The 27,989-nt window shown below is 39.0% G+C and overlaps 1 protein-coding gene across 2 annotated transcripts; it reads right to left on the reverse strand.

Moving 5' to 3' along the window:
- Positions 1–27,617, reverse strand: shc3 (SHC (Src homology 2 domain containing) transforming protein 3). 2 transcript variants are annotated; one of them, XM_042509772.1, is made up of 14 exons: positions 27,540–27,617; positions 23,087–23,275; positions 17,843–18,910; positions 12,604–12,674; positions 9,743–9,806; positions 7,313–7,432; positions 5,772–5,825; positions 4,742–4,793; positions 4,528–4,657; positions 4,260–4,413; positions 4,042–4,135; positions 3,747–3,938; positions 1,043–1,368; positions 1–914 (listed from the first exon to the last, which is right to left on the reverse strand). In XM_042509772.1, exons 3-14 carry the CDS (start codon positions 18,479–18,481, stop codon positions 786–788), a joined length of 2,025 nt encoding a protein of 674 aa, XP_042365706.1. In that variant the 5' UTR covers positions 18,482–18,910; positions 23,087–23,275; positions 27,540–27,617; the 3' UTR covers positions 1–785. The 2 variants fall into 2 exon arrangements, with proteins under 2 accessions (XP_042365706.1, XP_042365707.1); XM_042509773.1 differs by having other exon boundaries at positions 23,087–23,297.
- Between the last annotated feature and the right edge of the window lie 372 nt (positions 27,618–27,989).

A 27,989-nucleotide genomic window follows, 5' to 3' on the forward strand; every position in this document is an offset into this window, starting at 1 on the left:
CAAATAAAGGGGTATCAAGGTCTACGAACAATGTCCACGAGAACGGTTGATTTTAAGTCATGCGACTGCAGTGACACAAGAAAATACTTCATAAAAAAGTTTATCTTTAAAGCCATTGACAGCACTATGAAGGATGTCTGTTTGCACCCCAACACTTTGTGATACTGCAAAGCAAAACACATTCAGGTCTAATTCCCAATAAAAGCAGATTTCAATATAGTGACTAATTGAGTGAGCTGTCACGCTATTGGTGAGATTAAAGGACGTTTTTTTTTCCTAAAGTAATTCATTATAAACAGCATTTGTCGTCCAAACTGTTTTTGTTTCATCAACCTCTTAGCCAACGGTTCCTGTAGAAATGTAGTTGTGCTTGACAGACAAAACTAAAATTTCAGGTTTTTTATTCTAAAATACTCTTGTTAACACCTCTTTGAGGTTTGATTTGCACTTCATCTAAACTACAAGAACAATTGTCTCTTTTTTTTATCTTTTAAAACACCAAATCAAGATATTATGTCCAAATGTTCCTATGTCTTCTCAAAAATATAGCATTTCAGTCATCACAACAAAATAATAACAGTTCTATAAATATTTTTTTTTCTTTAAATCTTAAACAAATCTTGCATCTTCCAGTGCTTCCAGTTAAGTAACCATGGGCCAATTTCCAAAAACACCGTCAGCGCATAGAGCCGTCGAGCATCTTCTCTTCCTGTTTCATCTTCAAGTTTCAGGATGGTAGGAGAGACTTTCCAGAGCTTCCTATTTCCCATCAGGCATTGCAAGCATCACTGTTTCCTTCCAACGGGCTGTAGGAGACACAGTTCACTTCCAGCTGACACAATCGGCAGATTGTTGTCACGGTGATGGCCAATAAGATGGCTAATGCTGTCAAATATATGATCTTTTGTCCGTACCTTTGAAAAAGAGAAGATGTTAAACATCAGTTGCGGCCTCATTCCTTCTCACTTACACTCACAAATCAATGATTTATATCTACACTGTCTCCCTCAAACACTCTATGTGTCCTTTAAACCCGTCTTACCGTGCCCTCAGGGTCCACCAGCAGTAGATGTTTGGCAAGTCCATTGTGCATGCCCGTCAGTACGTAGGACCCTGGGTTTGTAGTGCTCTTACGAACCAGGAAGTCCCCATCTTCTCTCAGCAGTTTTTCAGCATCACGGCGGCTCATTTTGCCATGGTACCACGTCTGGCCCTCCAGCTCCTCCTGTGCCCGGAAGGCCACCGCGCGCACAAGGAGAGGACTTGAGTTGTCCACCGACGCTGCCTTGTGAAGACCAGAGACGTGGGACTGGGCTTGCCCCTGGGACAGTGGATGGGACTGCGACTGAATGGCATCCTCAAAGGGCTCTGGTACAGGTGAGCAGTGCCAAAATGATGAATTAAGAGAGGAAGGATATCTGTAATGCAGTTTGTATTTGGCACCCTACAGCTGTCAAGACTTGTAAACTATATAATCCATAAAATAAGCTGTGGTATGTATGAAAGGCTTAACACGTCTCACGGGAACACAGAGTCATGAGTGTAATTATGAATAATTGTATGAATGTATGACTCATCCACGGCCATGCTCAGGTACTTTGAGTCTTTCACTGTCTGCATGCAGGCATGTGACAAGGCTCCAGGGTGTCTGAAGGTTTAGATACTGCAAGATCAGCACCTTGTAGACCTTTAGACTAAAATGATAGACACATCTGTATGTCGGGTGAAATGCGCTGTTTAAGGCTGAATGATTCTTCCGTTACTTTGATCTGTTGGTGTGTCTTTGTCCACGTTCGTGCTGTACCAAGAACTCCTCGGCTCCGATTAGATTGTCATTAAACCGATATATCCATATAAGATCAACTGTGGCTCATCATATTTATTTTATTATTCATCAACATGAAGGCTGGCCAAGAGCACGAGTTTTTTTCTACATCCTCATTGCTTTATCTTGAAAGTAATATTTTTATTTCTCATAAAGGTTAAAAGATTGTTATTGAATAATTAGTGTTACCCTTCTTCTAGGGCTGCTCAATTATGGCAAAAATAAAAATACTGATTACTCCTGATTATCAATTGTTTGTGATTTACATTGACATCACTATTATTTATTAAAAAAAAAATATATATATATATATATATATATATGCACGCCCTAAAACCCTAACCCAAACCCAGTGGGGCGAAGTGTTCTTAGTTATACTCCTGACAGAAATGGAAGCATTTTACATCTTTGGTTAATAAAATCCATCAAAATGCATGAGAGCTGTGTGGTAAAATGAGTGTTTCTGGAGACTGTGGAGGGGGGCAGCAGCCCAATGTATTTTAGCCGCATAAAATTAGGACCACTTTAACACCCATATGCTAAATTTAGACTATTTTCACCACTTTACCTCGCTGTTAAACAGCCCTTTACAACAGGAAACTGACACTATTACTTTCTGCTTTCCTTTAAACCACCAGACTCCACTGACAGGAAGTCATTTCACTCCACAGAACACAGTGAGGCTCTGGTCTTCCACTGCAGGTTAGTTTGTGGTTCTGTATGACCGAGTTGTTTCGTTTTTCTCGTCTGTCTTTCCAAACTGTGAGTGCTGAAAACACAAAATTCTCAAAGAAGTCACAAATGCCAATCGCCCCGTGCCAGCACAGTGCTGCTGGACAGGACAGGACATGAGTGGGAATGAAATATAATTGGGGGTGTGGGGGGCAGATCCGCTGGGTAAGGGTGTGCTTGTGGGAGCACCGTTGACATATGCATGCTCCTGAAACACCAACGAGAGTTTGCTGCGTCTGCATGCCAGTGTTGGCTTACCCAGAAGCCTCCCCCACATACGTTTACCGCTGATATCAGGACGTTGTTGTCGCTGATGCGTAGTGCCCCCCCTCTGGCTCCCTCCTGAATAACACCGTTCGCTCTGTCAGCACCGTTGCCGTTGTTTAGTATTGTTAATGGAGTTAGCCCCGTTAGATGTTAGCCGAGGGCTCAGCCACCACCGTATTTAAAACCGTGTGCAGACAACTTATTCACTCTAAATTTAACGTAGAGCCTTTGTGAAGTGACCCATGCCAAAAACATCCGCCTACTCATATATTGCGGAGTGCAAGTGTAGTCGAATTCTCTCGGCACCGCAGTCGTCTTTTCCTAAGTCCTTATTAATTCTCCTTCACATCTGTCCTAGACCCCACCGAGGTCAGAGATGTCAAGTATTAAAGAAAATACACAGGACGCAGCTCTGGAGTTTGTTAGTAGAGGGACAAAGTAAAATGTAACCTACAGTAGGTGGCCAATGACGCCTGAACCAAGATTTCACATTACAACAGTTCACTTTTGAATTGAATAGTTCACTGCACACATGAAATTTGTGTCATGGATTCCTCACACATGGTTACACACATCCTTCTGTAACTGGTCTTTTATGTATAATAATAGCAAAACTAAAGGTGGAAGTTGAGAGGAGGAAGAATAAAAGCTGCACACTGGCATTAACACTGTCCTCCTTTTGTCTTCATGCTGATAGGGTGTTATTATAATGCCACAGTGAAGTCACTTAGAAACAAAAAGCTAGGAAACCTCTGCAATTAAGAACCCTGATGAGAAAGCCATGACAATTTTATTCTAAGAAGTGGGGCAAAGATCCTGTTGAGATACTTGTTCTTGTCTCAACAGGTGAGTCTAATTTAATGAGTCCAAATCACATGACTGACCGAAACTGAAACTTCAGCACAGACCAACTAAGACTTACTCATGTCAAACAGGTCCTTCTGCGGGCTCTCTTTGGCTGCGGCTGCCATGCCTTTTGTCACGTTGTCCGCCTCTGCCTGGAGTGCTGCAAGCACCTGGGCGTCAATCTGCTGAGTGTTCACATACGCCGGCATCTCGCCTGTTCTCGGTGCCTGACCTTTGCTCTCAGGCAGACTGCTTATATCAAATGATCCTAAAGTGGACAATTGGAGAAACAATCACAGTTATTGTGCTGAATTGATTAAATTCTACAAAATGTAAGCATGTCTTGTGTGGGAAAGTATGTATTTTCTCACCCTGTTGTATGAATATGGGCTTTTTCTCATCTCCCCAGTTTTCTCCACAGTGCCGTCCTTGGTAATATGTCTGATCTACTGAAGCTGGGCCCATCTGATGACGAACAGATACACAGTTATCAGTCGGGAGATCGTGAGTTCATAGATTTAAGCAGATTTAATTATGTCCAAATGTGAACAAACATTCATGACATTAATTCAGGTAAACTGGGTCGCACCTGGCCTCCATCTGATGCTGCGTTCTGATTGGTCAGCCGAGTGTCGATGAAGCCTCCAGGGGGTGGCATCTTGCCGGGGATGTTGTTATAGTAAGGATGTTCTGCTGACTCCTCCTCTTCCTCTGTCCATGGTAACTCCTCCATGTTTAACACCCTGAAGAAAAACATGGTTTGATCATTACACTTAGTACCGCCTGTGTGTGTGTGTGTGTGTGTGTGTGTGTGTCCATGAATATGTACTTTAGTGAGTAGTCCATGAGCTCCTCACCTGTCATGTGTGGAGGACAGTTTGCTTGAGGGACACTGCAGGTACTGCTGGAAGCGAAGGTCAAAAGCCTGGCCGATGGAGCTGATGACGTCTTGGGCCAGCCCGTCAGAGCACTCCAGGATGTGACATGCTGACGAGGGCCAGAGCGACACATCTTAATGAGCACGTTAAGATATGAGACCCTTTACACAGTATTAAAGAAATGAACACATACCTCTTCTGTTAACAGGGTCCTTTGCTACATAGGCAACAAAATCTGTTGTGTCCTAAAAACAAAAAAAGACATTTTATAACTATTATAATTATGTTTAACTACTTAATACCATCATACTACAACCTCTATTTTCCGGTTAAGACATCATCACATACACATACATATACATCACATCACATTATCACATATTGGTTATTAAAGCTGGAGTGCAGCACAAATAAATTGTTATATTCAAGCCCTTGCAAAACAAGTTAAAAAAATGCTGATTAGGCCTATTACCATCCGCAAAAACGGTCTGTATTTAACAGTATACCAGAATTGTGGTGTCTGTGGAAATCTTCCCATGACTGCACACCAGGACGAGATGCGTTTTCTGTCAAGCAGCAGTGAGAAGTAAGACAGCAGCTATGGCCGAAAATCCCAAGAGATGTCTGAGAAAAGTTTCTGGAGTGAATGCTACAGATAAAGAAACTTTGGGTTTACAGGAAAGTTTGAAGTCAAAATATTTTCACGGGGAGACTTTAAGAAACCACTCTTGGGGGCGATGAGACAAGCTCACCTGCAGGCACTGGTCACGAGCACGCGTGGACAGAGTTTGTGTATTTACTCCAGCTTTAATATCAGTGATCGGAAATGAAATTTGTGTTTTCGAAACAACGAATAACTTACAAACCATTTAATTTTATTTGAATATTTGATGATTTACAATTTTGTCATGTTTAAGTGGGGATAAAAATCTTTTGGGACAACCGGGTGAACAATGTACTGCAAATTAGACTATATTTACTTTGCATGTTGCAAAGTATCTGCAACATGCTTCTCCACATTGTAAATAAATGTACAACATGTAAATGTATTCTAAAAAATCACAATAAGAAAACATGGCAATGATACCTTTAACAGATTACAGTATCCCCCTCGGACAAAAGTATATGTATTTCAATTGTATCGGTAAAACAGATTATTGTGAAGTGATGTGTTTTAATAATCATAAAACGCAGTTAATTTGACAGGCCATTGGGTTACTTACGGGATCTCCACCCGATGCAAAGGAGATGGACTGCATGTGATGGTTGGCTATGATCTGTCAATAAAAAAATAATACAGTAAGTGTGAGTTAGTAAATACCTCTTTATACACACAAATAGATCACCATGAAGCAGCCATATTGGAAGTAGTCACCTCTTAGATTTACATGAGAAGATTAATACCTTTATAACTTTTTTTTGTTGAGCTATAAATTCAGAGATTAGGACCACAGAAAGAGATTGGGCGAGTTGGATTTGGCGCTTTGAAAACAGCTTTTCTAAGAGCTTCTCTGTATTATCATCATATGATACTCAAGAAATCAGAAGTGGTCTCTTGTCTTGTTTGAGTTTCTATGTGAAGGATTTGAGTTTATTTTTTACTATGACACCATCTGCTGGCAGTGCCAAGAAGAAATGCACACTGTGACCGCTGACCAGCCCTGCCACAAAGAAAACGAGTTTATTACCCATATAACTGGCTAAATTTAGTGACATACAGAGGGGAAGTTAAGTTGCCAACCTCCTCTGGTTATTCTAGCAACATCTGGAGAGGTTATGTGTTCATACTTCTGTTCATACGTCTTCCTCTTTGAACTCTTTGAACCCTGAGGAAATCGGTTTTATTTATTTAAAAAACATGGGGATAAGGCAAAAATGAAAAGTTATGAAAAAAAAAATAAAAAAAAGAAAAGAAAAAGGAAAATGTCATAAACAAGTGGTGGAAAAAATAAATAAATAAAAATAAAAATTATTATATATTCATTTTTTATTATATATTTCTTGTAACATTATTTGAAATATAAAACAGTTTGCTGGATATTTTTTAATGCACTTTTCTAAAAATCCTCTGCTCTTTTAAATAAATCATTTTTATGCAATTTTCTTGTCAACTTTATTACTATTTTTTTAACTTGTGGGACATCTCTTAGCAAGTTGATAATTGCCTTTTTCACCCATGTTTTAGAAATAATTCAAAGCAGTTTTCTCAGGTTTCAAATGGTCAAACAGCTGCTGAAAGGTGTCTGAATGCAGCACAAGCAAACTGATGTTGATCCAGGTTTCAAAGGGTTAACTGTTCTTTTATAACATAAAACCTCCTGAAACAAACATCCTTAAATCTATATATAATTGTTTTGGGGTTGTTGTTTTTTTTTAAATCTTGTCACTTTAGCAACAGCTAAAAATAGGATCTCCGCTGTCGCATCGACCTAAATTTGGGAACAAATGTCCTCTGATCACTTTTTTCATCTTTTTCAGTTATGGAGATTCATTTTTGACACTTGATACACATCCTGTATGTGAGGCAAATATTCTTCAAAACACAGGGTCCACTTACTTAGCTACTCACTGAGCTTTTTTCCTGACTCAGTGTTGCAGAGCAGTAGCAAATACACACAGTATATGCGGCTGATGGGAAGTTTTTAAAGACTTCCCTAATACAATGTTGCTTTTGCTTAAACATAGAATCATCAGTAGCATCATTTATCTTCATGGCACGTGACTCACAGAATCACATCATTGTTTACAAAGGTTGCACACTGACCTGTTTGCAGTCAGGGGTCATCAGGTTGAGGCTACTGGTGGAGATATTAAGGTTTATGGACATGCCGGCAAACTGCAGGTTGCTCTTCCCCAGGATACTGGACAGAGCTTTGGACGGTGGCTGAGAGGATCAGAGGAGGACACAGACAAACACAAAAAAAATAAAGCATCAAAGTTTGTTTTAAACAATTAAACAGTGTGTATTATAGAAGCAATTCTATCATTTTAAATTCTTGGGAAAAGCCAGTCAATGTCAGGCCATCAGTGAGCGTCTGTCACACAGTTTTTGCTGTGTGCCCCAGTGGCACCAGGCGGCCATTGTTGGCTGTTTTTCGGCCGATTCAACATGTTAAATCATCATTGGAGCCAGCAAAGGACTTCGGTGAGAGAAATCCCACTGACTGGGAGTTCAGCTCATTGCACAAGAAGAGAAACGGATGTGAGGAAAGCAAACAAATGAAAGAAATGTCAGTTTAAAGCCATTGAGCTCTTTGACAGAAACTTTTTGTAATTGTTTGTGTTGTTGTTTGCAAGCACACAGGAAATATAATTTGTTCCTTCAACATTGGGTTGTGTTGTTAAGGTGCTAACTGGCTAACTGTTGGTCATCTGGTTTCCCTTTTTGAAAGATGAACACAGACTCCGACTGCCTGCTGGGATGGAAGGTTATTTCCTTTTTCCTATCACACAGGAGCAGAATGTAAATGCTAGTTGGTCGTTGGCTGTCGTCTCTTTGGTGTGTTTAAGCTCAACTTCTGGCAGCAACACAGGCGACGTGAGGCGACAACAGTCAGCCTTTGTTGCCACTAGTTCTTTGTTTAGGTGTGTCTGGGCCTTTCGATGAGAAGATTGGTACCACTCTCATATCTCTACAGTGAATTTGAAGCAGTCGTTTAGCAGACAAAGCTGCATAAAGCCTGGAGACAGGGGAAAAAGTAAGGGAACAAAGCCTACCACAAGCACCTCTAAAGCTCACTAATGGAGGTTATATCTCCAAACTAATTCTGGTGCAGTGCACTGGGGTCTCCATTGGCTTCTGACCAAGAAATAGTCCAGCACAGGTTAAACAAATAAAATACAATGTGTTAATTACTGAGGCTTAGAGGCACTGATTAGAAACTTAGTTACCTTTGGAAGGAGCCAGACTAATTGTTTTCCCCGTTTCCACGTTTTATGCTAAAATAAAATAACTTGCTGCTAGCTGTAGCTCATATTTACAGACTATCTGTGAACAACGGACTAAACACACCACGTCAAAATGGCAAAATATTGTTTTAACCCTTTGAGACTTGAGCGGATTGGCTTGATTTCTTTAAAAAATATGGGGCAATGAGCAGACAGTGAGCAAGAAATGTTTAAAAAAAATTAGACCTTTATATATGTGTGTGTGTGTGTGTGTGTGTGTGTGTGTGTGTGTGTGTTCTTTCTATAACAGTTGGTTGCTCATTGCCTTTTCCCCTTGTTTTCAAAAGAAATAAAACCAGTTTTCTTAGGTCCCAGAGATTTAAATGCTTATAAAAGTCATCTGAACACAGCACAACAAAACCGATGTCCATCCAGGTTCTAGAGGGTTAAAGAGTATTATCCATGAATGTGTCATTTCACCACCGGTAAATGAACACAGAGGAAACATTTTTTTATTGGGCCATGCAAATTTCATCTAATAATAAGCGACTGTGAAGTGTTCGATACTTAAAATACTGTTGTGAGTGGCGATTTTGACAAAGAGATGAGGCACAGAGGCCAGATAAATTTAGCTGAAACCCATTCAAAATTCTCAGTAGGAAGCTGATGTCACCACAGTGCGTTTGTCACACAGCCAAAATAACATTATCTTATATCTTACATTTATTCTGGGAGAAAAATACAGTCTGCGCTGATTTTGTGTTATATACTCTTCCCTGACATTTGAACAAGCTCCAGAGAGCAGAGTAATGCTTCATTTCACACCCCACATTAAGACAGTCTTCTCACACACTGTGGACACACACAATGTACATGCACACACATGCACACAAGCACACACACACACACACTAGCTCAGCCTCCTGATCACAGATATTGTGCACTACATGAGTCACTAAGCACTGTGCGCGGTGTGCAATGCATCGTGGGCTGGAGCTACGCCCACGCACATACAGTCCCATACCTCTTCATCTCTCTTCCCTCTCCTCGGCCTCTCTCTCTCTCTTCTCCAAGTACAAGATCTCTTTTTCCTCATCATTTCTTTCTCTTTTCACATGAAGGAAGGATGAGAGAAACTTAAAGAGGCGATGCTATATATAGAGCGTGGAAGGGTAAATGAATATCTAATGCTGTTTCCTCTTTTTCTCTCTACTGTACCTTTCAGTAACATTCATTTTCTCTGCTCTCTCAGTGTGGGCATCACTCCATCACCCTCCCTCTGCCCCCTCTCTGTCCATCCATGTACCTTTCTCTTCCGCAGAGCTCCTTTGGTCCCTGGAACGGCCTCACACACCAGGCTGATGGCTTCCCTAGAGGGAGGGCAAGAGGAGGGTGAAGCCAAGATGGTCACCATAGACAGACACAGAGTCATAATTATTCTGGCATTAAATTGACGCTGTAAAGAAATTAATTTTGTTATCTTAGAATAGAAAAAGACTAGAGGATTTGGGCGGCTGTACATAGGAACGGAAAAACTCTCAGCTAAATGCATCATAATGCATAAATGCTAATGACAATGCTAACCTACTGATGTTTAGCAGATATAGAGTGGTGCAGGAATAATGCCTAAAATGTGGAAATTAGCTAGCTTTTTGGCACCCTTGTCTCCCTCATCTCAAAGTCAATGCAGTGTTTGAATGGTTTTTTGGTTAGATGCCTGAAATAAGGTCTGTGGTTAACTTAAGCTCAAGTGATATTCACATTAGGCTTGGGCGGTATCACGGTAAAATTGTATACCAGGGTATTTAGCAATCCCGAAGGTAAGTTATTTTAATACCATCATGAATACAGGCGTTTCTCTTTCTATTAAACTCATTTTATGTAGTGCAAAGCTCTACCCCTGGAACAGGCAGCTGAGCTAAAAGGTACTGCAACACCTCTTAGTAGACTGATAAGTTACAGGACTGTAAACAGCCGACGATCAGAGTGAAGGTGGTGGGGAATTACAGCATTTTTTTTTTTTTTTTAAGATTTTTGGGGGGGCTTTTTCACCTTTATTTGATAGGACAGAGTACACTTGTGAAAGGGGGAGAGAAATGAGACGACATGCAGCAAAGGACCAAAGCTAGAGACGAACCCGCGACCGCTGCGGTGAGGACTCAGCCTCTGTACATGGGGTGCCTTACATCTAACGTGGTGAATTAAAGATTTATTTCGACCAAACCAAACCAAGTAAAAGTGTGCCTGACAATTAAAATGGTGTTTTTCATTGGGCATTGCAATCCCATAAAATAATAATTTTCATTACAAGTTTAAGCCAATAGTATTATTTGTGTCAGCTAGCAAGGGTTGCAATGTCTAATCCACCTTATCATGCACATCTTGAGTTTCATTATTTAATGATTTTCTTTATTTAATGCCATATGTGTTTGATTTATGAATGCATCGATTTATTTGCTGGTGCAGCGATTGTTTTAATTATGTTTCTATTAACATATGGAGGAGGAAAAATGACTTATCTGTAAAAAATAAATAAATAAATACAAAAAAATGGGGGAAAGACAAAAAAAAGTACTAAAAAAATACAAGAAAGATTGTATTTACAATGAGCCTGAACTCTACAAGTTGTTACACATAAAATGAAATCACCTTGGCCAAGAGAGACCCGAGCCAAGATTCAATATGCAGTGCGGAGTGTTTTATACGGTGCCGTGGGGAATATTACAAATGCGCTGCAACTCTTGAAACCATGCAACTGCATCTGGTACACAGCGCTACTCGCACACACATCACACTGTGGAATTTAAAACTGTCTTTAAGATGTGAAGTGAACCATTTGATCTGCAGCGGCCGTCACTGTGCCATCACTTTTGTGTAGAAGACAACAATGTGTGGATTAAACAGTGGCTACAGATAGAGCTGCTTTGATGCATAAAAGTCAAATTCCCCTCTGAGACAAGGTGAATATCAGTTTCATGACAGAAACAGGAATGTTTATTTCTGAATCCTCTCTACACAGATAAATCACACACAGCAGTAGGTTCATTTTGAAAAGGACTAATAATTCTCTATTAATAGCAATAGCATGACACATAACATTTTCTCTATCTCTTTATTAGAAGGAAACAGAAACACACAGTCAGAGAAAGAGAGCACACTGCTGTGTGGCCTTGCAAGCCAACGTTGGTCTGGACTGACTTCAGGAAGTCAACCATAAAAGTGGACATGACACAAACCGATTCACTGCTGGCCTTTGCCTCACTGCACACTGGTCAATGATTTCAAACATGGAGTCACAGAAAATTCCATGTAAACTAACTTTGATAACAGGCACCTTAAAATACATGCACTATTAAAATCCTTTCACATTTTAAAATATATTGTAGAAAAGGTTGATTGCAGATCTCATGTTAATACTGAGAACTAATTTTCTGCTTGGAATTATAAGTGTTTATCTGCAAAGGCACAGCACAGAGCAGTGATTTTCTTGAATAATAATTGAAGATTTTCACTGCTCAATTTGACATCGTAAGACCTTTTTTGCGAGTCATTAGTAGGCTTGTTTCCATCCACCTCGTTTTATGTGCATTTTCAATTTGTATTTAGAAAAACCTGAAAAAAAAATTTAAAAAATTGAGAAAAATCTCAAAAATACTGTCCAGTTTTTACGCTTGAAGGGGGGTTTGAAAAGTTGGTGTATTAATATATATGTCAATGTGACTTTCTTCTGCCAATATCTTAGCTAGTTTGTTGCATATATTAATATACTTTTAGTCCTTCCTTTTAGTAACTCCCTTTTGTGCTCTTTTTGTGTTTTAAATTGATTATTTTGGAGTTGCATACTTTTATTTTGTATTTTATGTTCTATGTTGCCTGTAACTTATGCTGCTCACTGTTTTGGCTTTTGGTTCAAAAATCGTATGTTTAAGACGTATAATTAACCTTTTCCTTTCATGATTTTTCAGTAAAGCTTAAATTCCGATTATAAGAAACAATTTTAAATAGCTGAGAATCACATTGAGTCTTTATTGTTAAAAAAATATACACCATTTATATGTGTGTATAAACAAAATAATATAATAATAATATAATAACTGATTTACTGGGATTTTTTTAAAAGGAATTTCAGTGACTACTGAAAGGTCAAAATACCAAGTGTGGACATACCTTGTAATTTGTGATCTTGTGGTGAAATCCAGGGATCTCATTGACCGAAGGACTTCTATACAGCCCAGATACTAGAAAGAAAAGCAAAAACATCAAGTTAGATACACAACTAGCACATTCTCTTGTACTGAAAAACACGACTTGTTTGCATTGCCAACACAAATTTTCAAAACCCGAATAACTGCAGTCCTTCAGTGTATACCACATCACTACAGCATAAACTTTACATTTAGAAACATTTAACATATCACATTTTACTCAACCTATACAGTTATGCTCTAAGTGTTTTTGAACACTAGTGGCACTGTGGAGCAGCGTTTTTGTGAGCGAGTCCCTGATTGTTTTTTGCATTTTGTGCACATGCACACAGGACAAATGACAAGTGTGCAGTGGCGCAATTTCCCACCACCAGTTTCAGGCTAATCCACTTATTGAGCGTCTTTGGCAGTAAAGCATCAAGATACTTGTACCAAGAAAAAGGGACAAGGAAGAAGGTCGCTAACACGGCAAAACAATGGATGTAAACAATGCAGGACTAAGAATACTTTTGAAACATCAGCTTTGCTAAGTGTTTTATGAGGAAGGAAAAGCATTCAACACGACTGTTTGGCCCCAATGACATACACAGTGCATTTTCATTAGAGGAGTTAAATGTTTCTGTTTATGATTAAACTCCTCAGGGTAAATTTAAGTTTCAAATAGACACATTACCTATTGCTAATTTTGTTAATTTTCTTGTTTTCCTATGATAACAAAGGCATGACCTGTCTTACTCTGCCTCGGATTGGCTCACCCTGACATTCTTACCATTACCAATTTCACTCCTCTTCCCTGAAACTTCTCCAACCAACAAGGATAACAAGTACTAGTCAGTCAGAAGGAGAGCAGGGTGGGCCATGCCTTTGCTGTCTTAGGAACATACATTTGATTACCCAATACCCAGCTGTCCAATAAAGAAAACTGTGTGTCTGAAGAAAAAAAGTAAAATGTGTCTTGTGCTAAAAGCCGATCCACACTGACAGTTACAGTGTTGTCTTCCACTGTGTTTAAATCTGTAGTTGGTAATTTATATAAAATATCTTTGTTACATTGAAACTGATACAATATCCCAACAGTAGAACATGAAGCAAATAAGAAAAAAATCATATTTCTCTGACTCTACATAGTGCTTCTGATGGCATTTGCTAGATTCAGAAACATGTTTTAGTGCACTGTTTAGCTGTAAAATGAGAATGTTTGTTCCAGCCTCCATGCTGAAAACAGGTGGAGCTGAAACAAAACACCGCCACCTTCTGGAGAAAATATTCTCATTTTACAGCTCAATAGTACTCTAAAACATGTTTCTGAAAACATTTTAAGTTTAGAAATAGGCAATGCTTGTTTCATATTTGATCAGCGCTGACCTTTTTGACCGAAGTTTACAAGCTGTGATAGACATGACTGACAGCTGTGTGAGACTCTGCTCTGATTGGTTCTCTCTGAGGATACCGTGTAGTTGTAGAGACACTTTATACAACTATGACAAAGAAGTGTTATTTATAAAAGTTACAAACTCAGCTGGAATTTAAAGCCTGCACAAAACACACTGAGTACATATTCTTGTATTGCACATTACACTGATCTTATAAATGGATAATATAAGGAATGTGACTGAGTACTAAATAAGTTATTTTGGTTATCGTCCTTTAATCCCACCTTCAAAAAATGTAAATAAGAGAGACCTAAACCTATCTTTAATCAGCAAATGTTTATTACGGTTTTCTACTTTCTAGTTTCAAAAAAAAAAAAAAAAATCCAGCAGGAGTTAAAAAGCCAAAGTCTGACAAAAAAAGTTGATGCAAAGTTGGAATTTAAAAAATGAAGTGATCTGGCCTAAGTGTGTTACTGTGCCACATGAGGTGACTGTAGTCCTCCCATCCCATAAAACAATCTTCAGTAGCAGCCACCTCTCACATTACAACACCCCCTTTGATTAATATTGCACAGACTGAGAACATTTTGTGCTGACGAGTTCCTATTCTTATCAGAATCACATTCATAATCTGGCTGTAAACAAAACAGACATCCAGACACACTATTGTTTCTATTTCCACTCCTTTTTCAGAAACAACTAAGTTATATTAGAATCATAACTTTCACATTATGAGGCCCCCTCTCTCTAGTGAGCATTTTGCAAGCACCAGCAAACAAATACCATTTTTGTGAACATGACATTGGCACATTTTTAATGTTATCTATTTTCAGAACAGTGAGTTTGAAGTGCACAATTCAGCACGGCCAAAAATATATCAAACGGTTCTAAAATTGGTAGACAGCTATTCTGAGCATAATGTTTTTTCTCTCATGCTGTACAACAAACAAGTACACAGTAAAACCTAACTTCAAATTAATTATGAAAATCAACAGGAGGCCGGCTCTGAAGAGCCCATAAATGATCCAAGTGAATAACACAACCTCTAAGTGATCACACGTCCCGTCACACACAAAGGGAAAACTACACATACATACTCACAACTATTTTTTTTTAACAGTGAAAGACCTGAAACATCAAGTCATATAAGAAAATGGCTACAGTTACTGGAGTTATTATGTTGTCTTCATAACTTAGAATAGTTGCTTTATTTCCAAAGGGTTCCTACAGCTTAAAGTTAGATTTAAGGCTCTTTTAAATGCCATTCAGAAAGAAAATTTAAGACCAATTTTATAATAAACCATATTGAAGAAAAGAAAAGAAAAACATATACCGACAATTATTACTCAGGGTTACTAACAATTTTGCGAAAATGGTCATTGTAACATAAAATATGACTTTTTTTGTGGTGACATGAGGGTTGGTGGTTCCACTATCCTGATCTGTGTGACTAACGGTAAATTATTGGGGAGGAGGGGAATCAATTGTTTAAGAATTTTACAATTCAAAGTCATAAAAAAAAATCCTACTTCTTATGTCTTAGTATTATGAATGCTTTAAAAAAAAAGATGAATTTAATTTCATGTTAATTAATGCCTTTTAAGACTTTTAATATCTGCAGGAACCCTGTTCCCAATATAAAGATATAAAAAGATGTCACAAAACTTGCTGTTGCTCCATAATGAGTCCAGTTGTTACTTTAGAAACATTATACAGTCCAGTTGTGTGCAATGTAGACAGCATATGTCAGGTCAGGAGTGTAAAACACTGAAATTAAATAAATGAGTTAAATCAAGAAGGTTGATGAATGAGCATTAATAAATGTTTAATAACGTGAAAAAATGAACCAACTATGGATGATGGATTATAACATGGGCAGTAAATTATTAGAATATACAAACCCCCTGCAAAATAGGATGGTGATTGCCATAATTAAAGCAGCTTTAATCAAAATTTTTATGCTAACAACGGATCACACAACTACTGTATCTGTGAAAAGGACTTGCTCAAATCTGCAGTTCCCCTCAGCCTTTACTGAGCTTTAGTGCATGGATAGATCACTGAACAAGTCTTCTGGGCCCAGCACAGGGGCCCGAAGTGTAACCTAAAAAAGTGTCACTAAAATTAACAGGAAGAGACAAAAAGTCCACAAAGAGATGCTAAACGGACACAAAATAACTACAAAAAGGAATAAAATAAAGACAAATAAGAGACATAAAATGACCACAAAGGGAAAAAACAACCAAAAACACACTAAATGACCTCAAAGAGACAAAAATGACCAAAAAAGAAACAAAATGCAATCAAAGAGACACAAAATTATGACAAAGAGACACAGAATGGCCTCAAAGAGACACAAAATGGCTACATAGAGACAAATAACACCAAAAAAGAAACAAAAAGTCAAAGCAACACAAAACGATTACAAAGTGACCTCAGAGACACACAAAATGGCCACATACAAAATTACCACAAAATCACAAAAAGATGCTTAACAACTACAAAGTGATGCTAAACAACAACATAAAAAGAGGCAAAACCACAGTGTCTGTTCGTCTTTCCCCCCTGCAGGAGAGGTGGTGGAGTCTTTGCACAGCTGTCCTCAGGGGCCTACTGTCTAATAATCCACCCATGCTTCATTGTTGTGTTTTTTTTTTTTGCTGATTTTATCTATTTGTTCTTGGCTTTTTTTGAATAAACACATAGCTACCATGGGCTAAAAGTGTGAGAGTAAACAGTGTCACTGTCAATCAATGTCCCTTTAGAGTAATGGTGCATGATGCGCGAGGAGTGACCACATGACGCTAATTAAAAGTGCTGTGAGCATAACACCACGTTGAACTCAATACACACAGGACCTCAAACCACAGTGAGAGCAGGGGGTGGGGGAGCACGGACCAGACCCATTTCCCCTCTCGCAGTGTGGATGCTTTCAGCAGCATTGACTGGACAAATAAGCGCTCCCGTCCTTAATGCAGTTAATGGCATGTCACGCTGGTCACAGATACTGTAGGCTTTGTTCAGCCAAGTTGTAGTAGGTGTCATATGATGACAATCACACTGTGTTACTTGATTTGGGATGTAACATATTTCATCTTCAGAACGCTCATCCTAATTAAATGTTGCTATTTGTTTAATGCGTACACTTGCCTGCTTCGTTATGGTGTCAGTGAAAATGGTTTGCTCCATTTTTCCATTCACTTTACACCTTGAAGAGCCAGAGCTCAGCATCATCGCTCCTCATGCTAGTGACTCATTGCCAGCATGATGACATTCACAGCTCTCGTAGTTGTGCGCCAACTTGTGCCCCTTTAAATGATGTATGCCACTGAACATTAACAACAGTGCGTCGATTTTTTTGTCCTATTCTACCATTTCACCAATTGCGAGCTAACACAGTGGTAGCGCTCATAGAGATGTACAATGTACAGAAATAACATATCACCATGGTTACAGAAGCATAACGCCGTGGCTCCACATACACAAGACGGACTGTATGAATTGAAATGTTTACACAACGCTGATAATTGCTTTGTTTTCTGTTTTCCCGTCACAGGTTTTTCCTCTGATTTTCCCCAATGTTGACCCTCTCTATTTCCTGAATTATTCAACGTCTATTTTCTGGTCGCTGCTCCTTCACTCAGCTTTCTGCTGTAGCCAGCCTACATACACCCACTCAAGGGCATGTTGTGATGTGCCAATGAAACTACATTATCTCTCCTTTATCCCCCCTCCTTGCAGGTAGCTGAGCTTGAGTCATTGAAAGAAAAGAGAGAATGGGTAAAGATTGGAAAAAGAGAGAGAGTACAAAAAAATGAGACCACCAACCTTCACAATGTATGTCACTCCTGGTCCAGAGATCTTCTCGCTCGAGTGTAGCCATCCTCTGGAGGGTTTGCTCACCAGTCCACCACCTCCACCTGGATTCCAGTCCTCTCCTCCGGGCTGGAGATCATCCAGCCTGCTCTTTTTGCTCATGCTGACGGCTGGCTCCAGCTGCGAGCAGGGGGTTGAATGGGAGGCCGAGCTGCACAGAGAGCCGCCCACACCAGAGGCTGCTGCCGCTGCTGCTGTCGCCGCGCTGGGGCTCGGGCCACTGGAGCTGCCTGAGCCCGATCCCCCACCCCCCTGCAGCTTAGACACAGCCAGGTCCTTGACAGCCGAGGGCAGACCCTTGATGCCCAGCAAGCTGCCTGAGTTGCTGAATTTCAGGCTGGACACCTTGTTGATGAGGGTGCAGAGGGTGGTGCCTCCATCTTCCAGGTGGTCAGAGCCGTGGCTGGTGGGGGTGCTGGAAGCAGTGGTGGTGGAGGAGGGCTGGACCTCGGTCGGGGGTGTGTAAGATGTCTCGGCTGCAGACTGGGGGGTGGCCGAGACCTTGGGGTTCATGGAAAGGCCGTGGAGAAGCTCATCGACGGATGTTACTGACTCATTCCTGAAGCGGTTGTATTTGGTACGGTGAAGCATACCCTTCTCTCTCTTGCTCTCTCCCCACTCTCCACCAACCGACACGCACAGCCTGCCTCTTTCACAAGTGTGCTGGCAGACGTGGCTGAGCCGTGCTGATTACCCTCTCCTGTAACATAGCAGCAGCGGTACAGGCAGCAAACGCCTTTTAGCAACCACAGGCCACCTGACTGTAATTTTCTCTATTGAGGTTACAGTGGTGGTTGTGTTGAGCTGCTGCTGCTGTCGCCAAAGTCCAATCTGCTCTCAGTAAAATCCAGAGCTGCAATCCAATCCGTCAGAGCGAAATATACAGACACAATCCATGGAAACACAGCATTGAGGCAGAGGAAGAAGAGGATGGAGAGGAAAAAGGTCTCTTATAGGCTGCAAGTGTTGTGGTGCAGTTTGTTTGGTTTCCAGTGGTGATACTGCTGTTGCTGCTGATTTCTAGCTTCAAAAATCCAAAAAGTAAGAGAACAGAGAAAGGTCTATGTTGTCGATGATCACGGATACTGCGAGGGAAGAGCAAATACTCTCTGCTGACTGCTGCCTGCCTGCCTGCCTGCCGGCTCAGTGCTAAAGCATGACTCACTGATCTGAGAAAACCTTCTCAACAAAAGGCTTGCTGAACACTGCAAATCACTTCCTGTCGGAGGGAGAAAAAAACCTCCCACTTACAGCACACTGGAACCAATCAATTTTTAAATTCCCCAGTCTGATATTTATTTTCTGTAATTCTTATTTGTTTAATATGAGAAAAGGAAATGAAGAATGAGAGGCATCTTGATTATTGGGGTCAGTGACATAATTATTTGGATCATTTGCTTGAATTTATACAATTAATATCTTATTTAAGGGATGAACCGCTTAAAGTTGTGATAAAAGGATGACTAACGCAATAAACTAATCGCAGAAATGATAATAAATAAGCAATGAAAACTAGCATCCATTTAACAAACAGCAAACAATCAGAGTGCCTGCTAAAATATTCCTTAACAAAACAATACAGATGTCTTGGATTCAAGAATAAAATCTCTGTTAAAATGTTTCATAAAGGTGTCATTTTCCCAGCATGAGGTAAAAAAAAAAATCATTGAAAGCAACTGTACAGTAAAATTTTAGCATGACTGGAAATACGCAACATCATTAATATATTGTCCATGTTAATTTATAATAGCTGCAGAATAAGGGCAGACATCACTCCTCGTTCTCAATTTTATACTTTCAAAAACCTGCGACTACGTAATACACTTAATGTCTCTGCACAAAATATGAACAATCAGGCATTCATGCAAAAATTCATATTTTTCTTCCATTAAAATGCTTTGAAACCACTTGTCTAATGTGTAGCACTAATTTTCTATCAGTATTCTGCAACAAAGGAATAAAAAATTCAGTTCCCAAACAAGGCAGCAGACACAATCTCACAGCTTGTCTAAAATACCCAGCACTTGGTCCAGGCTGAATTACATGAATGACACAACTAAAAAAACAAAACACAGTCTGAACGACATGTTTCTCAGGCAGATGAGTCAATGAAACAACCAAAAGGATAACAGAAAAAAGCCCATGGGTCTCCTTAAAACCAGCAGCAATGAAGCATCTTTGTCTCCCTGGTAGCGGAAAGCACACAGCCAGACACCATTCATGTAAAATGTCCTCAGGAGCATCTAGCAAAGCCGAAAGACTGACACTCATTCATAAGCAGCTTCCGCTCTCACTCTGCTGCAGATTTCGCACTGCAGTCCCTCCCAACATCTCTCTTTCCTGCCTGGCAAATATAGAAAAAAAAAAAAAAAAAAAGACAGCACGTCTGCTTTCTCTCCTCAGAAAAAAAAGGCAAACACAAAAGCAGGGAAGAAAGACAGGCCTTCGCAAATCAAAAAAGGAGGCAAAAAGACAAAGGAGGATAAGAGCAGAGGACAAAAAGCATGCAATATTTAGTCTTTCATGTGAATGAAATAGCAGCCTGGCATACCAATGTTTCTGTGAATGGAAGCAAGGCCTTTCTGCCTCTGCAAGGCAATCCCTTGGGATGGCATGGTCTTATCCAATGAGGAGCCGGCTGGATGACTCATTCAGGGGAGGCTTGCAGAATAGTGGAAGAGACCATTCCAGACGCAGGTGTACATTTTGTTTTCTCCCGACTACCCTTTTAAATTATACGTACATCACCAGATATGAGATGTTCGCATGATTTAATAAGATGATGTTCTGTTCACAAAATAAGAAACAAATAAAAATAACCAGAAAATAAATGAGAAGTAAAAATGCCACCCCCCCCCGTGATTTTGATTGCCACCGTTATCAGCATTTTTTTTTCACATTCATGTGAACAGTTACCACCTACACATTTAATTAGCAATTGACTGTTTATATGTATGAGGGCAGATAAATGCACTAGAACAACAAATGTATTTTGGGTTTACAAATTTGTCTTTTGAAAATACATAATAAGCATCCTATTTTATTTTATCATTAAAAAATGATCCTGAAAGCTCATATTGAATATGCTTTCGTTGTCAATTTTAATCATATTCACAAAGACTTTTGTAATATTATCACCCTCCAAAACAAATTTTTATTAATGTTTTTCTTTTCTTTTACTTCCTGCTGGCAGAAATAATTATCATTTGAAAGTAGGGTTGCAAATCCTAAGCACTTTCCTTAATCGATTATTAGTGAAATTAATGATTGATTAATTGAGCACTCATTATTTGAAAGAAAAAGTACAAACTTTGCCCAATTAAAACAATACCAAATGTGTTTTTTTCTTCTATCAAATCTCACAGCAACATATTGCACATACTTTGACAGCATTGCATAGATTATCAATTGATCGATTAAAATTCACACGTTCAATTAACTTCTTAAAAACCAATGAATCGATTGTTGATTAATTCTTATCATCCCTTCTTGATACTCTGGTTAAAGCAACAGTATTTGTCACCTACTTCAATGTTTTTATTAGTCATATCTATTTTTATATTAGACCTTCCTTGCCAAGAGAAACGAAAAATAACGCCATATTGCTAAAACCAAAAATAATGCATGATAGTATAATAAGCTGTGTTCAGTGCAAGTTGAGTCAGTACGATATGGAAGCTCAGGAGTGCCAGTATTGTAGTGAAATCATTTTAATCAAATTCATTTTTGCTGGTATTAATTTTCAGTTTGACTTTTTGGAATATCACTACTGCCAAAACTACAATAATTGCTACACTGTAAAATAATTTTCGTTAATCCTGCTAAATAATACTACATCACCGGGCTCATCCAAGTATGCTTTTCTACAGTAAGTACAAGGTTTTGAGAGTGATATAACAGTCACTTTGATATCAGGCTGTTCTATAATACCAGGGCCGACCTCTCCTTCTTTGGCTTTAGCCTAAGTCTTTTAGCATTTTTTATAAACTACCAACCAAAACACAGTGCTAACACTTATTAGCTATAGCTGAAATAAGGTGTCACAATGGATGATTGCAGACTACAAATATGAAGCCCATTTTTGTCAACCTCTATCTGAAATTAAATCCTTATTGCTATTTATTTATTTATTTTTTAGATTATTTTTTTGGCATTTTTGCCTTTATCAGATAGGACAGAATGATAGCGTGAAAGGGGGAGAGAGAGGGGATGACATGCAGCAAAGGGCTGTGAGCTGGAATCGAACCCGCGGCCGCTGCTGCAAGGATATTGCCTTCTTTTATGGGGCGCCTGCTTTATCCACTGAGCCACCAAACACCCAATTGTTTCAATTTTTGAGCTGTAAATTTGTGTGGTGAGATTAAACGGCAGACGGACTTAGCAACAGCAACTACGGCCGGAGAGGCTTTGAGCGTCAGGATAAATCCTGCTGACTTTTCCACTAGCGTCACCAGGAGGCCAACATTTCTGTCTTTTAATGAGATACCTTAGCATCAATGAGATTGGAAAGCCATGAAAAATTCTTTTGGGTATGACCAAATAAATGCAAAAGTACAAAATGATAAACATGATAAACAGAACGCCTGCTAAACATCGGCATGTCAGCACCGTCACTGTGAGCACGTTAGAGTGCTGATGTTAGCGTATCGCTCTTTAGTCTCACAGAGGCACCTGCACGGCTGCAGACATAAGGATTAGCTGTGCTTTCCGCAAGGATGGTCGCAGGGCGATGAACAAACACAGAGACATAACGAGGAAATGTTTGAGGGAAAAGTTTCTCCTCACAGCAAAACGATTATCCCCAAATCTATAAGGCGCAGTGTATCAAAAACCCACGTCTACAAACGGTTCTCCACCCATCCACACCCCTGTAGTTAGAAAATCTTGGAAATTCACCGACAGGCGAAAAACTCACCACAGAGGACCCTGCACATTGTCATGTCTGATGGTGTGACGTTACTTTGGCCACATAGACACTCATGACCATCGCAGATGCATCACGCATAAATCAAGAATTAGTCTTGTTACTTACTAATATTAACACATGATACCTAAAACCTCTTTGTTTTACTACGCTATTACATGATTACCTCAATGTGGAAGTGAGAAAACTGTGCTTAATACACCTGAAGAAGGCGCAAACCTGTGGCTGAAATGGACCTTGAGTACTGTGCAGACAAAAAAAGCTTTACTCACTTTGTAGGCCCTCCCATCATTTTGATGCCACTGTGTGGAGAAACAAAAGGGGGCTCAGTTGAAAAGAGAAGGCGGGAATATCAAGAGTATCTGCCGCTGGAGGGAAAGGTGATGGCTGGTCACTGGGGACGTTTCCTGTGCAGCATGGACCATAGTGTGGAGCTGCTTGTAGTGTATGATGGTGTCCATCTGTGGACAGGTTACAGAGCATCTAATAAATAATAAATAGGACTATATAAATATAAAGTATGTATAAAATATAAACAGGATTATCGTCTACCAAAAAGATTCTTCTAAACAGCAACCCACAGGTAAGTGACTTTCAAAATAAGAGCACCGACAACTTAAATATGAATCTGTCTTCCGCTTATTACATATATCATGGATATTGACTAAGAGCTTTGACAAAATATACATGCAAGTCATCCAGATAATCCTAAACCCATTCACAGCATTTCATAGATGTAATAATAACTACTTGTGGTAAGTAAGAACAGATGGTCCATGGAAGTTGAACATGTGATTTAATATCAGTTTTCTTTCTCATTTTTCGGACATACATTAAAAGTGAATGAGGAAAGAGAGACAGAGGAAAAGAGCATCCATTGGCGAGGAAAGCAGCAGACACTTCTCCACTTGACTACTGTTGCCAGGTTACCAAAAACATTCAAAAAAAGCAAGGGTTATTTTCAGACTAGCTAGAAGCAAAATAACCAATGTTACAGAAAGGGCAGACACAGGCAACTGGTAAAATGTGACCATTTTTAATTATTTTAATTATTTTTAAATGCATTATTCGCCAATAGCAATGAAAGGGTTAGTAGCACTGGAGAATTACATCATGATTTAAGTGCCTAATGTTTGACAAGTCTTTCAACATTCACGTTATTGCAGCATTTGATTTATTTGCCTAGTCAACCCCTTACCAAAGTGTTCCCATACCCAAGAAATATTTTACTTCTACATCTGCAGCACCCTTATTCTGTCTGTAGTAACCAGTGCCAAACCAAACCTGGAGTGTGTATTTTTGCAGAAATTGTGACATCAAAGTGAAGCTGACCTTTGACCTTTTCAATTAAAAAAATGTCATCCCTTAAACTTATCATATCAGGCATCTGTGTAAAATTTTGTCATAAAAACAAAACAAAAAAAAAAACAATAGCCATATTTACAACATATTTCATTCTTGAGTCCATGGGGCCACATTTGAGGAAACTCCCTCGAGGTCATCTTGACATATCCTCACAAGGATGAGATGGATGCAAGGTAACAGAGACCTTTGACCTCCAAAATCGAATCGCTTCATTATTGATTTCAAGTAGATGTTTGTGCCAAATTTGGAAGAAAAAAAATCTCTTAAAGGTGTCCTTGAGATATGGTATTCACAAGGTCAAAAATCTTATCAGTTCATCATTGAAACCAAGTGCACGTTTGTGTTAAATTTTGAAGAAATGAGAGACATCCGTATAAGTGTCAATGACCGGCCAACATTTCCGTCTTTAAGAGGCTGTACCAGACGGAGTTTTAAAGCTTGTGTGATGATGATATCATTGAAGATAGAAGACCTGACGAATCCAGTGGAACCAAACATCATGTTAGCTTCTCAGGACAGGGGGTAAATAACGCTCTAAAGCTGGGTTACATTTTGGCAGTGGAAAAATGGCATGGCCATTTCACAGGGGCCCCTTGACCTCTGACCACAGGATATCTGAATGAAAATGCGTTCTACGGGTACCCGTGAGTCTCCCCTTTACAGACACACCCACTTTCTGCTCGTCACATGCATTTTTTTGCTGCTTGATTCCTAATCAAGACAATCTGGTAAGAATTGCTTTACCTTTTCAATATGGACTTCACAACTGTTTTGTAATGCAAAATAGTAGAATTGAAAACATGCTATTGAAAAAATGTGATTAATCGCAATTAACTAAAAATTCTACCATTACGATTTTTTAAAAATGTATCTTTTGGCAGCTCTGATTAAAATAAGCCTTCAGAAAAAATGAAACCACAAATGATTAACAGTTAAGTGCAAGCTAAGTTCTGATAAAATAATGTTGTGAAAAAACATATCTGTCCATTGCACCTGTTTGCTGTAAACTCATTTGCTTTATTGCTCTAACACTGCAGCGATCGAACACGGCCATCGACTTGTTTTACTGCAGGTTACATCCTGTTAACTTTTTTATTAGAAGTTATGCAATGACGGCAACAAACAAGTTGACCCAACATTTATTCATTTACTCATTACATATTATGTGGGCCAGGGACAACCCGATATTTGATGAAAATATATGTAAAAGTTACACAACATTTGGTTACCATTATGTTCCCACTGAATGGAACTGAGTGTCCTTTTCTTGCCCTACATCCATGACCTAATATGAGCCTGTTTGTGACCACATTTTAATAACATTAATGCCTGTGGTTATACAATTGTGTGTCATGTTTCTTAAAGGCTCAATGAAACACTATCAAATGAATAGCAAAGGGAAACAATATTGATAGCCTACTTGAAGCGAGCCGAGTGATGTAAGAATTTCCTGTGTGGACAATGTGTAGCCTTGAGAGCTCATTTTCATAATCATTTCCGGGGCATCATTTGAGCTTGCTGTGAATGGTTCATTAAAAAAGCGACAGAGGAAGCAGACGCACAAGAGGATCATATAATACACATCTAGTGTATTCATGTATGTGTAAGTGTCAGCTCTATAGACACAGTAACACTCTCCAGTCCTCATCAACTAACCAAATACTACTTATTGAAAAATGCACCAAATTACTAATTGCAGTTTTAATTTGATCTATTTAAGGAAACAGGAAACCTAATGAGTTTATTTTAACTGTAATTATAACACAGCACCCACCCGCTGAATACAGGAAGGGGTAAAGAAAGTCTTTGCAAAACAGGTATGGTTAAAAAAGTTATTATTTGATTCTCAATTTCTAATGTGATATTGGGCAGGGGGTCTGCAGGTTTTAGGCATATAAATTTAATGCCTTTTAAGACCTTTTCGAGTTTATTTTTAGCCAAATGGACAGATAATATTTTTATTAAAACATTGTAGGTAAGTAAATGTTAATATTTTATATGTTGTCCTGGGCAGGTTTTATGTAGGAATATGTTATTATTATATGTTATTAAGTCAAATTAATCTACATTTTGCAGCAGATACGTGCAAGTATAAAGTAAAATATTAGGGACAGTGGTAGGTAAAAATGTGGATTTTCACGCAATGGAGCTTAACTCATTTTGACAAAAAAAAGGAAAATTGAAATTAGATCAAATTTTGTGGCAATTAAGACCTCACAAATTTAAGACTATTTACTGACTTTTAAGGCCTACAATGTACACAGCTGAAAAAAAGTCGATATTTACGAGTAATATTTTAATAGGTTTATTACACACTGTGACTAGGGGACCAAGATGATTTTGGAGATGATTGTATTACCCTCAGAAACCAAAGACTCACAAGAGGGTTTTAAAGGCATGTTTTCTTTGAAAATCTCCAAAATCACACAATTTATAATTGCCAAAAATAGGGTGAAATATGGTTAAATAGTCACACCATAGACACCCCCCTACTCTGATAAGTACAGTACAGTACAGTCCCTTTTGGAAAATACTTTATAAAATAAGTCTTTAAACTGTGAGACTGTACATTGATATGACGTTTATATCACTACGTTATAAAGACTAACAAAATAAATAAAAAGTAATAAATAAATAGAAAATGTTACAAAAACAATATGTTACTCAGCTGCTAGTTTATGTAAAAATGAGTTGATGAGATTCTGGTCACATGACCTAAGAGCTTTTGTACAATTTAAAGTAGCTTAACCCCTTTGAAACCTGGGCAAAATAGCCTAATGTCTTTCAAAAACATGGGAAGAAAGCAATGAGCAACGAAAGAAGAAATGAAAGAATTAGTGTGAAATTTGTACAAAGTATGAGAAAATTGCCTGAAAAATTGTTCAAAAAAAATATAAGAGGAGCCTAAAAACTGAATAGTTTGCAGCACTGACTTCTACTAATTTCTTGTAATTTCGGAAACATGTATTACCTAGTTGCTTATTGTTTTTTTTCCTTCTCCATGTTACTGAATGAAATCGCACCAATTCGCTCAGGATTCAAAGGTTTGGGGACATCTGAAAGAGGTCAAACTGATGTCACTCCACATGTTAAATGGTTAATAAACTGATATTTAGTTCTTACTTTTTTTCTAGACTTTCTCTGAAAATATGTCTGGCGACCAAAGATATTACTGAGGGGTACAGTGACACTATGAGCCAGTAACATGTCAACTAACTTGCTGCACACATGGAAGCTAGCCGCCTGTTAGCCAATACAGTCTACATTAGCCTGCATTAGCCGACTTCATCCGTGAAGCCTTTCCTTTAGTAAAACAACGACATAATATTTTTAACACTTCTGGTAAAGCATGAATCTCACCTTTGAGTCGCTTAGGAGTGTTTTCAGGCACGGAGTGGGGTTTTTTGTGGTCCCTCATGTGGCCGTTGCTGAAAAAAAAACAAACAAACAAACACTCAGTACAACTGCAGTGTGTTTCCCGCCCTCAGGGTGCAGTAATGAGCACTTTACCATTATGGCTTAGCACACCACAATGAGTAGAAGAAGCCGTCACACCAGAAATGGTTTGTATGCTTTATCGGACGTGTTTTCAGGTTTTCAGTCGGCACGTTTCGGGTTTACAAAAGAAAAGATTTAGAGGATGAATTTCGGTTTGACAAATGTAGGTCCGGTTAACCGCCTCACCTCCGTTAAAGAGCGATGCACATCCGCTGGAACAAACCTGGACTGCTGAAAAGATCAATTTGGCCCTTTAATGAACCCTTTAATTTCTTTCAAAAACATGGGAGCAATTTGACAAGAAATGACCCA

This window comes from Plectropomus leopardus, chromosome 20 (genome assembly GCF_008729295.1).
Source record: "Plectropomus leopardus isolate mb chromosome 20, YSFRI_Pleo_2.0, whole genome shotgun sequence".
NCBI classification, from domain to species: Eukaryota; Metazoa; Chordata; class Actinopteri; order Perciformes; family Serranidae; genus Plectropomus; species Plectropomus leopardus.

What these genes read in the sequence shown, in the direction of transcription:
- shc3 (XM_042509772.1), bottom strand. Translation starts at nt 18,481, where the DNA reads ATGCTTCACCGTACCAAATACAACCGCTTCAGGAATGAGTCAGTAACA. An exon ending in GAGCTCTGCGGAAGAGAAAG is followed by an intron (nt 7,433 to 9,742) that starts GTACATGGATGG and finishes TGATCCTCTCAG; the next exon opens with CCACCGTCCAAAGCTCTGTC. An exon ending in GAAGGACCTGTTTGACATGA is followed by an intron (nt 1,369 to 3,746) that starts GTAAGTCTTAGT and finishes CACCTGTACCAG; the next exon opens with AGCCCTTTGAGGATGCCATT.